This window comes from Orbicella faveolata, unplaced genomic scaffold, assembly GCF_042242905.1.
Source record: "Orbicella faveolata isolate gen_17 unplaced genomic scaffold, um_ofav_v1 contig_48, whole genome shotgun sequence".
Classification (NCBI taxonomy): Eukaryota; Metazoa; Cnidaria; class Anthozoa; order Scleractinia; family Merulinidae; genus Orbicella; species Orbicella faveolata.
Window position 1 is genome coordinate 10,582,492 of NW_028301578.1, and position 12,674 is coordinate 10,595,165.

Here is a 12,674-nt window from a genome sequence, read left to right on the forward strand (position 1 = left end):
TGTCATCGCTTCTGGCCTGGTTTGCGAAAGCCAGTTTGGTCGGGAGCGATGAGTGGTATTACGTGGCTACATATTATGCGGTACACATTCCCCTCGAAAAAAATATCATCTGAATGTGACCTCAAACCAATAGGCAGCCAAGTTAAAAAACACCTAAGGGGATATATAAAGAGAAAAAATAAAGAAAAAAGACCAGTTGGTACTGGGCAAGTAATAACGCAAAATAAACTTTGTATTAACAGGATTCTTTATAAATAGTTGGTAGCTGATAACCGGCAAAGACAGTTGCGATGAACGTAGGGGAAATTCGAAGAATGTTGGCGAAGAACAAAATTTCAAGGAAGACAAATTTCCTGCGAACTTTGAACGACAGTTCCGATCGTCTATTGTTGGAGTCGATTGATCCGAAACCTTTACGTCCCAGAACCAAATTCAACTAAATTGTGAACATCTTGTCTTTATTTTCAGATAGATTCATTCGCATTAAAAACCCATCCGGAACTTTCTTTATCCAATCGCAATAGCGAAACGCCTTTCTCCCACGCGCGTGGGAAAACCGTTTCATCCAGTCAGAAATTAGCTGTCAAAATGAATCAGTTAGTTCGCAGCGCGTCACATTGCTTTGGCGTCCCTTCAATATTCCTTCATGAAAGTTTGAAGAGTTTCCACAAGTTTCCACAAGTTTCTTGCAAATTAGCAATGAACCACAGACAATCTCTGAATGGCGGAAAGTTCGAATAGATTCATCCCTTTAGGTGAACCCACTGAATAACATCAGAACAAATGCACTAGGGCAAACACCTGGCTCGAAGTTGGCTTGCTTTACCCTATTCCTCAAACAGAAAGAATGGACAAGAAAAGCTGAAGAAATCAAACCAGATAAACTTAACAAGTACCTGTGGGAATTTATTTTAAAGTCAAACGAAAAGATGGCGAGGATTACGAGCCACCAAGAGCCACTAGAGGCCAAATCAGCCTCACCAACCCGAGTTAAAATAAAGTTATCATCTATCTACCAAGCCTTCGAGGGCTCTTTTCAAGTATGAGCCGGTTTTTAAAGAAGGCAATTATCCCGTAAGCATTATCGACGACAAAGAATTTTACTAAGCAAGGAAATATCTAGAAGCTTGAAGCAAACAACTAAAAAAAAAAACAATTAAGGCAAAGAAAACAATTCAAAAGCAGCTGAATCGTCGACTGATGAAGAGGTAAACACTCTGTAAGAAAGGCTTTCGAAGATGCGACACAGTGCTTGCGTCCAGATTGAATAAAACATAACTTGAGTATTGTTCTACTGAATAAAAAAGCAATAAATTTTATTAGAAAGTTGAAAATGAAAATCTCAGTATGCATAAAATAAACAAATTACTGCATGAAAAGTCCTTTCTACGGTATTTACGCATTCGTTGTTTTTTGTATCAGAATTCTCACCCGTTAGCTACGCTGACTCTTCCGTTTTCTGATAGGTCAACAACTCGTCCGTAAATACCGTATGCGCGCACTTTCCATGAAGTAATCTTTATATCACACTCAGAGGCTTCTGAAAATATGTCAACATATCTCCTGGGTATTTATAAATTCGTCGTAGAATTTTTCTGAATATTGCAAAACGTATTGCAACAAAGATATTGTTTTTCTGTCCTGGCCCGTCTGATTATTCATATTTAACTATTTATGTTTAACTATTCATATTTAACTATTCATATTCTGCTGATTTTGGGCTGAAAATATTTTTGTGAATATTCTTAGCATGCGACGCTTTGATTGGACTTATAATTAAGTGCTGTTGAAGTAAGCTTGAAGCCAGACTGAAGGCAATAAAGCCAGAAATGTTGTTAGCGTCGAACAAAGGGCTAACACTGTTTTGTTTTATTATTTTTCTTTTGGCTATCTTCACTCTTTACAGAAAGCTAGGCAGAATTTCCATAGTTGAGTTAAAAAATGAATATAGTTGTAATGCATTTACAAATTTTTAGCAAAAAAACAGTACTTTTTTTCAAAATCGCAGCCTCGGGTTTATTCTTAAAATATTCTAAATATTTCGCTGCTTTTAACCTCGATATACTTATTAAATGTTCTGTTATAAAAAAAATGGTGTAGTAAGTTTTAAAGATGCAGTTATGTTAGGATTCCTTTGGGTTGCTTTCAGCATGATGTATTGGACAGACTGGGGCGCCAATCCGAAGATCGAACAAGCTGGGATGGATGGCTCAGCGAGGCGAACCATTGTAACCGGAAACCTTGTCTGGCCAAATGGACTCACTATTCACCAAGCGACAAATCGCGTGTTTTGGGCTGACGCTAAACTTGACAAAATCGAGGTATCAGACCTCGATGGAGGAAACAGACAGTTAATCATGTCATCTGCAGCTAATATTCATCCTTATGGACTAGCGGTGTATCAGGACATGCTTTACTGGACTGATTGGAATACCAAGAGCGTTTCACGTTTCAACTTAAGCAGTGGAAACCAGGAAATCGTAATCAATGGCCTTCAAAAACCTATGGATATTCACGTATTTGATCCAGCCTTGATATTTTCAGGTATCTTGTTAATATCTTATCTCCAAGTATCACTTCATAAGAAGTTTTGTGATTTTTTTTCTCTGCCACTTACTGAGTCGGTAAGATAAAAAGTGTTTGTTTTGCATCTTCAGGTTCCCATGCTTGCGCTCAAAACAATGGCCTGTGCAGTGATTTGTGTCTTCTAAATCCAGGAGGATATCAGTGCGCGTGTCCAACAGGCATTCAACTTAAGCCTGATGGGAAATGCTGTGATTATGGTGAGAGCGATCTACTGCTCTGTAGTTTTAATAAAAATTACTGAGATGAAAAGAAACAGCCTTGGTTCTTCCCGATACCAGTTGGCTTGGCATGTGGATTGAGTAAGACAAACTGACTGGTTATTAATATTTAGATCTCTCGCATACTCACACGTATACTCTCTGTTTTCATTCTTTGTACAAGAATTGTTTCACAAGATAACTTCGAATAAATTTATCATCTTTGCTGAGGCGGATGCGGAAGAAATTTACAAAGTTCCTCTTCAAATACCAGAAACCCCTTGCTATCCGCTTGGAATTAACACAAACATATCAAGGCCCGTGTCTGTTGATTACGATCCGGTCGAAGGAAAGGTTTATTGGACAGATGTGACGTTAAAACTGGTGGCCAGTTCATTTCCTAACGGGTCTTCAGTCAAAGTCATCGCGCACACTAATGTTACTACTCCTGGAGGACTGGCAGTAGATTATGTTGGACGTAATATTTACTGGACAGATGAGGGAACAAGTAGAATTGAGGTGGCAAAGTTAGATGGGTCGTCCAGAAGGGGTTTAATCACATCAAGCATTGAACAGCCAAGAGCTATACTACTCGATATTGCAGAAAGGTAATCCAAGAAGCCACGGTAATACGTATTTACTCAGACGTTTATTCGTTTCCATTTATAAATGTGGATATTTTATACAGAACAATATTATCAGGTTAAGTCTCTCTTTTAGCTACTGTTATTTTTCTGTATGGTAATAAAATTGTAGTCGGGCTACGTGGAGAATGGTGGTAAGTCTTTGGAAAAGACAGGTTATGTACGGAGGGTATTTGGCAGTCTCTGAGAGATTTTCAGGAGATTCATTTGCAAATATCCAGATATCTAGTGGCAAATCGAACTTGCTCGGGCTATCGATATGTATAATATCAAAAAAAAAAATTTTGAAAGATATTATTATTTGCACTTGAATACAATATCTGTATCGTGGAACTATTGTAGGAAACTCTCTCTGTACAATGACTTATAAGAAAATGTTAAATTATCCTTTCAGAAAGATGTATTGGGGCAGTCGGGGATCATCGTCAAAGATTGAACAAGCTAACATGGACGGTTCTCACAGGACAATTCTTGTTAGTTCCGGACTTGTGTGGGTAAACTCGCTCGCTATGGATTACCAAGGTAGGATGCTGTACTGGTGCGATGCGAACCTCGATAGGATTGAGAGGGTGGACCTACAAGGAAATAACCGAGCACTGATGCTGGATTTATCGTTGGATAAGCACCCTTTTGGACTCGCCCTATATAATGACGTTCTGTACTGGTCTGATTGGAACAGCCAAAGCATTCACAAATACAACATGACATCTTCTGTAACAGAAGTCGTGGTTCGTGGAATGGGAACCCTAATGGAGCTGCACATTTATGATAGCACGGAGACTTTTAACGGTATGCAGGTTCCGTTTAGTTGTCCACAACTATTTTCTAGCCAGCGTTTTTAAAGAAAGGGAGTGTACACATTTTACTGACAGCTGACGGCAAGTTGCGTAATTTAAAGCCAGCTTTAAGGACAAACTAAATACCGGCGAATAAACTAACTGAATTGTGAGTTCCTGATGACAAACGGCCGTATTTAATAATAGGTAATTCAATTCTAGTTAGGCTGCGTTTTATTTGCGTATCGAAAGTAATCAGGCAATAACTTTAGTTTTGATTTTGGTTTTTACTACGGCGTGAGATCGGCTGAGTAGTCTAATTGGTAAGTAATTGGCTTAGTTTTGGTTTAATGACACTTTTTGACACTGCTGGAAACTGCGCTATAGCTGACATGACGTAGGTACAGTTTGTAAGAGAGCCACTTCCTTGAATTAATATCGCCTTTGTCTTATAATACTGTGAAAATTACAAAACTGCCCTTAACTATTACCGCGAAAAAGAAATTGTGGTAGAATACATGTCAACTAATTGGAAATTTAATCAAGCCTTAAGTTTGCATACACAATATTCTAAGGTGTAGTGTAAATAAGAAAAACCAAATTAAATGCCTGGTCTCGTAGGATCCACCAACTGCTCTCAGTCAAATGGAGGATGCAGCGACCTTTGTCTACCAAATCCACAAGGCCATCAGTGCTCTTGTCCAGAAGGAGTACAGTTGAATCCTGCTGACCCCTTTATTTGTCAAGGAGGTAAGGTCTTGTGCTGCAAAGAATTCCACCATGTTTAAAGGGTTGGATCGTAGTATCTTTTGACAATTTATTGTAACTTTTTGCTGATAATGCCTCGTAATTATCTAATTAACTAGCATGGAAATAAGATTTTTTTTTTCAATAATATCTACCAAACTAAATTCTATCCAACGTTTAATTCCACGCATTTTTAACTAATGGATCAGTCCCGGTGATTCTTCTTCCCTTTTTGCCCTTGCTTTTCTGGTTCTTCCTTTGTAGTCTTTTCTGCGCTACAGTTTAAACCATGCTTTTAGAATTCATGTTGTTTTTTTAAACACGCTTATATCTAAATGTCTCAGATCTGTATCGTGATTTACTTCTTTCACCGTAATGTTACGCAATGTATCTGTTATTGTGTGTCAGTACACAAACGCACTTATCACTGTATTCCAAACCTTGTGGCTTATTATTGTTTTAGAGTTGATCTCGAGTTATTCAGCGTCACAAAATTACACTCCTATTCGAAATCTAAGAGGCATACGTAAGTTACCTTCAAAAATGTAAATTTCGTTACTTGATTCTCGGCACAGTGAACCGCTGCCCCCAGCTGTCAGCGCCCACCCAAGGACATTTAGAGACATGCTCCGATTTGCCAGGGGAAATCTGTCGGTTCTCTTGTGATATGGGGTACGTCCTGACTGGATCAGTAACAAGGACATGTAACAGCAATGGAACATGGACTGGAACACAGCCTCAGTGTAATGGTAAGGTTTAATTCTTGATGATGATTGATAAGCGTCACAATATGGGAGCATTTTCCAAACACTTGGATATTAATCAAGGGACCTAATACGTGTGACTAAGAAATGAGATAATGAGAAACCTCTCTTTCATTCGATTTATTTCGTCTCCCATTTCATTACCAAGGCCTAGTTTTGTCAAAAGTAGAGTTCTTAAGAGCTGTCACGGAGACATTAATGTAATCACAGACAGACAGACGGACAGACAGACAGATGGACGGAAGGACTTATGGACGGACAGGGAGATTTGCTACAATTTCCTAGATTTGCCATTTCCTATGTATAGGTCCGGATTGTCAAACTATATTATCATTTTTAGGCATGATAATAGACGCGAATATTAATGTCGCCATGACACAACTGGCTTCAGGCTTGGAACGGGATCAAAGCCTGCATTTTTTTAGGTCATTTTTCCAGTAGCGTCATGGCTTCATTTTCATTTATCATCGTGTCTACATTTAATTGCTACCGTTGGAAATATATTACTATATCATCATTTGTTTCCAACTCTTTTTTTTACCTTATCTTCCGCTCAGCCAAGTAAAACATTATCTAAATTCTCAAAACTTTCCGCCATTCTAAAACACAGAGGGTAAAACTTTGCAATGACGAGGTCATTCGTGTGTCTGTCCTCTAATAGATCATATGGGAGAACCGATCAAAATGCGAGAATAATTTTGTTTATTATAAAAACTATAACAGTTCATAGAGTCGTTGCTAATGAAGAGCTTATTCATATTGCAGACGTTCTTCCACCGACATTCGGCGAGACATGTCCTCCAAGTCCGTTAGTAGTGTATGCAGAACGCGGTCTGTTTTCAGCGGAAGTGAACTGGACTGAGCCAGCTGCTACTGACAACTCAAGAATTCTACTCACCATGTCATCAAATCACAAGCCGTTTGAAAGATTCAGCCAGGGAACTCACGCGATCACATACACTGCCGCTGACGAATCAGGAAACAAGGCCACATGTACCTTCACGATTGACGTCAGAGGTAAAAATGGTGCCAAATTTATCCAGCTAACTCACATGTATGTGTTTTACATGTAACGACTGCATATAAGGACTATTGAGAATCAGACATGTTTCCTAGTTTTATGCCTGTGGTAGGGTTGTGTTAAGGTTTGCACTTGTTTCCAGAGAATTATCATGCCTTTAAGTAAAGATCAGTAAGTAGAAAAGGTGCTTGCAATTAAGACAAGAGATGATGCTAACAAGTTTTCTGTAAATGTCAACAGTGATCAATTGCACGTCTTTAACAGTCGATCCAGGACTTCCACTGCGCCTGAGCAGCTGTGCTAGTCATTTTGGGGTAAAATGCAACTTTTCTTGTACGATTGGTTATCGCTTGAACGGATCATCAACGCTGACTTGTGTTGCACCGGGTAACAAGCCTCCGGGATACTGGGACAATCCTTTGCCTAGCTGCGAAGGTATGCGAGAAAGAATATATCTTTGAAGCACTCAAGTGATATCTCTTTGGAATGTTACAATATGTAGAGGTCTGTCTTGTCATGCCATGTCATCCTAAGAGCAAGTCACAACAAAAATCGCGTTCATACGTCATTCGTGGATGCCATTAAAATATTCAGTTTTCCTTTTCAACATCAATAATGCTCACTTTTAGTATGCAGTGAACAAGCCACTCGCCGAAAATAAAATGGAGTCTTATTATTAAAGCGTGTATATGAATGGGATTTGATTGTATTTTGAAGCAAGAGTTTTTAGCAGCCGTAACTGCATTATTTTAGGTCTACTCTGCCATGAAATGACGTTATTAAAACGTAATATAAGACTACATGAAAGGTGAAAAAAAAAAAAAAAAAACTCTCAGCTAGAAATTTCATGTTTATATTGTTCCTACTGTAGCTTTAAGATGCCTGTCACTTCAAGTTCCAATAAATGGTGTCAAGACTGGCTGTAGCGACATCACATCGGAACCTTATGATACACATTGCAGCTTTTCGTGTAATGTTGGCTACAATCTGACTGGCTCACCAGTAAGGCGATGCCTGGAAAACGGGTCTTGGAGTGGACAAACGTCATATTGCCAAGGTTTGAAATATATTTTATAAAACCAATTGGAAATTAGAAGAGAAACATTCATATACCATTTTTACAGTATAAACGAGTAAGAGGCGTTCCCAAAGCTAATGTGTAATATCTTTGTTATTTTATTCTTCCTTAGTTGTAAGATGCCCAACTCTTCCAGGTCCAACAAACGGAGTTAAGACCAGCTGCACTGACTTGGTATCGGAACCTTACAATACTCAATGTAATTTTTCTTGTGATGATGGCTACTACTTAAATGGTTCGTCGGTTAGGCAATGCCAGGAAAGCGGGACTTGGAGTGGAGAATCGCCTATTTGTCAAGGTAAGAGGCGAAACATACATCGTTGATACTCAAAATGAAACCTCGTTTCAGTTAGTCTGCCGCCAATAAAGCATGCTACCAAGACCTGATTATCTGGAAGAGTGACAAAACTTTTGTTAGTAGGAGAAGATGTGGCCATAATAAAATAAGTGAGTTGGTTGTTTAAACGAGCTGGTTTAAAAGCACGCTTTCGATTGTATACTTACATTAAACCACAGTGAAGATGCATGGCATGACCTCTGCTACTTGACAGAGTTTTTCGTATTATTTTGGTAACTTTTTTCGTACAATTTTTGACCAATGAGGCATCTTTTTGAAGACGTTTGACTAACTTTAGCATTATTTTGACAACTTCCTAACGACTTTTTGTAGCTAGTAGATGTGATAAATTTTCATGGCAACTGACCTCATGTAGTCGTTGCCCAATTGCGTAACAAATACACTGTAGTCTGGAGAAGAGCCTATCAAAAACGATAATTCCACAAATAAGACATACATGGATGAATATGATAATATAATTGTCAATTTGTCTTCTTCGTTAATGAAGAGCTCATCTGCATTGCAGACATTCTTCCTCCGACGTTCAATGCAACATGTCCATCAGGTCCGTTAGTAGTGTATGCAGAACGAGGTCTGTTCTCAGCAGAGGTTAACTGGACCGAGCCAGCTGCTACTGACAACTCAGGAGTTCTGCTTAGCATGTCATCAAATCACAAACCGTTTGAAAGATTCAGCCAAGGAACTCACATAATCACATACACTACAGCTGACCAATCAGGAAACAAGGCCACTTGCACCTTCACCATTGATGTTAGAGGTAAAAATGATACCAGTTTTATTCAGCTAACTCACACGCATGTGTGTATATAAAAGAATAGCCATAATTTATAAGGACTATTACAGACCATACCGACATGCTTGCCAGTTCTATGCTGGTAGTGGCAGTTGAGTGAACACGCAAAGAAAAGCTAAGATAAAGGTGCTGGTTTTTGTGAATGACTTGTATGAAGTCTACAAGCGCTTAGCACGCACTTAAAATTCTCTCGAGTCACGCGCATACAGCACGCGCAACGTTTCTATTTCAAACGTTTTAAATCGCGCGTAACATCAAGCGGTTTTTCAACTGATAAAGGCTAAAGAAAGTGAAGTGTGATCATCGCAGTAAATTTTCCAATTTAAGCAACTGGAAAGAAGAAGCCTGTAAAAAAATCAGGGCTTCAACGGTATTCGAACCCGTGACCTCCGCGATACCGGTGCGATGCTCTACCAACTGAGCTATGAAGCCACACATTGGGAGCGAGGTCAATTAATTGAGTTCATATCTTCCCGTGAGTGAAATGATGTGAAGTATATATGAAATAATTCATATTTGAACTGCGGTAGTAGAGTTCAAATATGAATTATTTCATATATACCTCACAAAGGCTAAAGAGTTAGCCGAAACGTCCTGCTAAAATATACAAGTCAATAACAAAAAACCGCACCTTTATCGACTATGTCATCTCCTGACTACATTTACACAATTTTTAAAAGCTAAGATATGTAAGTAGAAAAAGTGTTCGTAACGAAGAGAAGAAATGATGCTGACATGTTTGTTGGATATTTCCACAGTGATCAATTGCACCTCGTTGACCGTAGATCCAGGACTTCCGCTGCGCATGAGCAGCTGTAACAACCATTTTGGAGCAACATGTAACTTTTCTTGTACGATTGGTTATCGTTTGAATGGATCCTCAACGGTGACTTGTGTTGCCCCCGGTAACAAACCTCCAGGGTACTGGGACAATCCTTTGCCTAGCTGCGAAGGTACGCGAAAAAGAATATACCTTCGAAGCATTCAAGACATATTTTGGAATGATACAATATGTGAACTTCTGTTTCGTCATGTGTTTTCATTTCAACTGATTTGAATCAAATCGTCATAAGCAACTTATTCTTGCGTCTTTGGTGGATGCATGTGGCGTGTATTTTTCTGCTCTAAAGCCAATTAATTACGACTTTCAGCCTGTAGCGAACAATTTAAATCACCGTCCCCCACAATAGCGAGTATTTGAAGAGGATTTTGTATTTCTTTACACAAAAGTTCTTAGCAATTTGTTACTGTTACATTTTTTACGTCCATTCTGTTGTCAAGTGACGTTATTAAGATGTCATGTAAGTTTATATGCGGAAAGTCCAAGGAAACTCAAACATTTTACATTTATATTGTTCCTACTGTAGCTATAAGATGCCTGTCACTTCCAGTTCCAACAAATGGTGTCAAGGCCGGCTGTAGCGACATCACATCGGAACCTTATGATACACATTGCAGCTTTTCATGTAATGTTGGCTACAATCTGACTGGCTCACCAGTAAGGCGATGCCTGGAAAACGGGTCTTGGAGTGGACAAACGTCATATTGCCAAAGTATGATAAACAGAAATACGTATGTATAATATATACATGTATTATAAAACAAGGCGATATTAGGAGAGAAACGTTTATACCGGAAACGAATAAGAAGCGTTTCCAAAGCCTATGTGCAATATCTTTGATCTTTTATTTCTCTTAGTTATAAGATGCCCAACTCTTCAAGGTCCAGCAAATGGAGTTAAGACCGGCTGTACCGACTTGGTATCGGAACCTTACCATACTCAATGTAATTTTTCTTGCAATAAAGGCTTCTACTTAATTGGATCGTCGGTCAGGCAATGCCGGGAAAACGGAACTTGGAGTGGAGAATCTCCTTTTTGTCAAGGTAAGAGGCGAAACATACGTCGTGTTGATACCTAAAATGAAAGATCCTTCAAGTTAATCTGCCGCCAATAAATCAATGTCCCAAGACCCGATAGTCTACAAGAGTAACGAAACTATTGTTAGAAGGAGAATATGTGCCGGGCCATAATGAAATAAAATAAGTTGATATTTTAAGTGAGCTGGCTATAAGGCATGGCTTCAGGTTGTATTCATACAATAAACCATGGCAAATATAGCGATTATAGTTGAGATGATGATTTTCTCATTATTGCGACAGCTTTTTTCGGAAAAGCTTTTCACTAATTAGGCATCTACCTGGCAAGTTTGACTACTTTGGCATCTTTTTGATAACTTTCTAATGGCTTTGTGCAGCTAGCTGATGAAATTGAAAGATCTGTGCGAAGCGGAGATGTCAGCTGATTAACAGAACGCAAATGTCAAATTTTACAAATTTGCACCTCGTAGTTTTTACATTCTAGTTGGCCACTTAAGACGTGTGGCCAAAGTGAACAAGGAACGTTGTCATGTCGTTTTTTATTTAAGTAATTTATTTTTCAATCACTAGAAAATATTTAAATATCACCATGTGTCAGTTTCGATACAGCTCGATACATTTTACTTCACTTTTATCTTATTTTTTTCGGTTTGTAGCCACTTTATGCAGTCCACCATGTTTGTTGGCATCAAACACTTCGGATATTTTAGCCATCGACTATAAAACTGGAGCAGCTCGTTCCATAATTTCGGGTTTAACACGAGCTGTTGCCATAGATGTCCATTTCAGTTTGGGTTACATATTCTGGAGTGATGTAACAGAACAAAATATCAAACGTTTCCGCATCGACGTCGCAAGCACGACTACAATTATCACTGGTATTGGAGTTTGTGATGGACTGGTGGTGGATTGGAGAGCATTAGAGCTGTATTGGACTGATACGACGCATGATACCATATCAGTATCAGACCTAGATGGTAATAACCAACGTAGGTTAATTTCATTCAGCCTTGATGAGCCCAGAGCAATAAACCTGGATCTGGATAGCGGCTTAATGATCTGGACGGACTGGGGAGTTAATCCCAAAATCGAACGAGCTTCGCTTAGCGGTAGCCAAAGACTCGCCATCGTAACAACCAATCTTCATTGGCCCAATGGTATTGAGCTTGACAGAGGAAATAAACGAATATTTTGGGTGGATGCAGGACATGACAGGGTGGAATCCGTCGACTACAATGGCAACGACAGAAAGCTTCTTTACCAGCAACAGTACTTACATCCGTTTGAAGTTGCGCTAATTCCTCCTTTCCTGTTTTTTACTGACTGGGTTGCACAAAAAGAGGTTCATCAGTTGGACGCTGCCACTGGACACGTGCTACGAAGTTTCAGTGTCAATGGCGGACAGCCTATGGGTATTGTACCATACGACAGCTCCCGTCAACCTTCAGGTATTTATACAGTTTTCTTACAGTTTATTACAGTTTTATTTATTTCCCTAACAAATTACAACTTACACTGCCCACGTATGGCGTCGGCTGATTAAAGCGGGGCCCGACATTGTAACAAATAATGATACATTAAGTCACAATAAAAAGAAAGAGCCAAATTTATAGGGCCATCATAGGCTCACGAATTCACTCATGTTTTCAATAGGACCAGTCTTCGTCTCAATCAATCTTTTTTCAATCTTTGTAAATTGCAATACAAATATTACGAAAGAATCCTTCGTTTTTTCCCCAGTACCTAATGCCGATTTGGCGACCAGTCGCTTCAATATTAGGCCTCGAAATACAGGAGAAGAACACTGATGACTGACAATTGCAAGAATTTAG

General features: G+C 39.0%; 1 protein-coding gene across 2 annotated transcripts in view; it reads left to right on the top strand.

The window, feature by feature from the left end:
* The window catches only part of LOC110063401 (uncharacterized), a 62,181-nt gene that overhangs the window by 26,831 nt on the left and 22,676 nt on the right, over nucleotides 1–12,674 (top strand). For both annotated transcript variants that reach the window (XM_089280635.1, XM_089280636.1), the window contains 15 exons: nucleotides 2,150–2,544; nucleotides 2,658–2,783; nucleotides 2,968–3,391; nucleotides 3,822–4,216; nucleotides 4,825–4,953; nucleotides 5,526–5,699; nucleotides 6,480–6,731; nucleotides 6,976–7,170; nucleotides 7,607–7,792; nucleotides 7,926–8,111; nucleotides 8,677–8,928; nucleotides 9,723–9,917; nucleotides 10,332–10,517; nucleotides 10,663–10,848; nucleotides 11,499–12,290. In XM_089280635.1, the coding sequence (XP_089136761.1) occupies nucleotides 2,150–2,544; nucleotides 2,658–2,783; nucleotides 2,968–3,391; nucleotides 3,822–4,216; nucleotides 4,825–4,953; nucleotides 5,526–5,699; nucleotides 6,480–6,731; nucleotides 6,976–7,170; nucleotides 7,607–7,792; nucleotides 7,926–8,111; nucleotides 8,677–8,928; nucleotides 9,723–9,917; nucleotides 10,332–10,517; nucleotides 10,663–10,848; nucleotides 11,499–12,290 (4,073 nt within the window). The remainder of the gene's footprint in view (nucleotides 1–2,149; nucleotides 2,545–2,657; nucleotides 2,784–2,967; nucleotides 3,392–3,821; nucleotides 4,217–4,824; nucleotides 4,954–5,525; nucleotides 5,700–6,479; nucleotides 6,732–6,975; nucleotides 7,171–7,606; nucleotides 7,793–7,925; nucleotides 8,112–8,676; nucleotides 8,929–9,722; nucleotides 9,918–10,331; nucleotides 10,518–10,662; nucleotides 10,849–11,498; nucleotides 12,291–12,674) is intronic.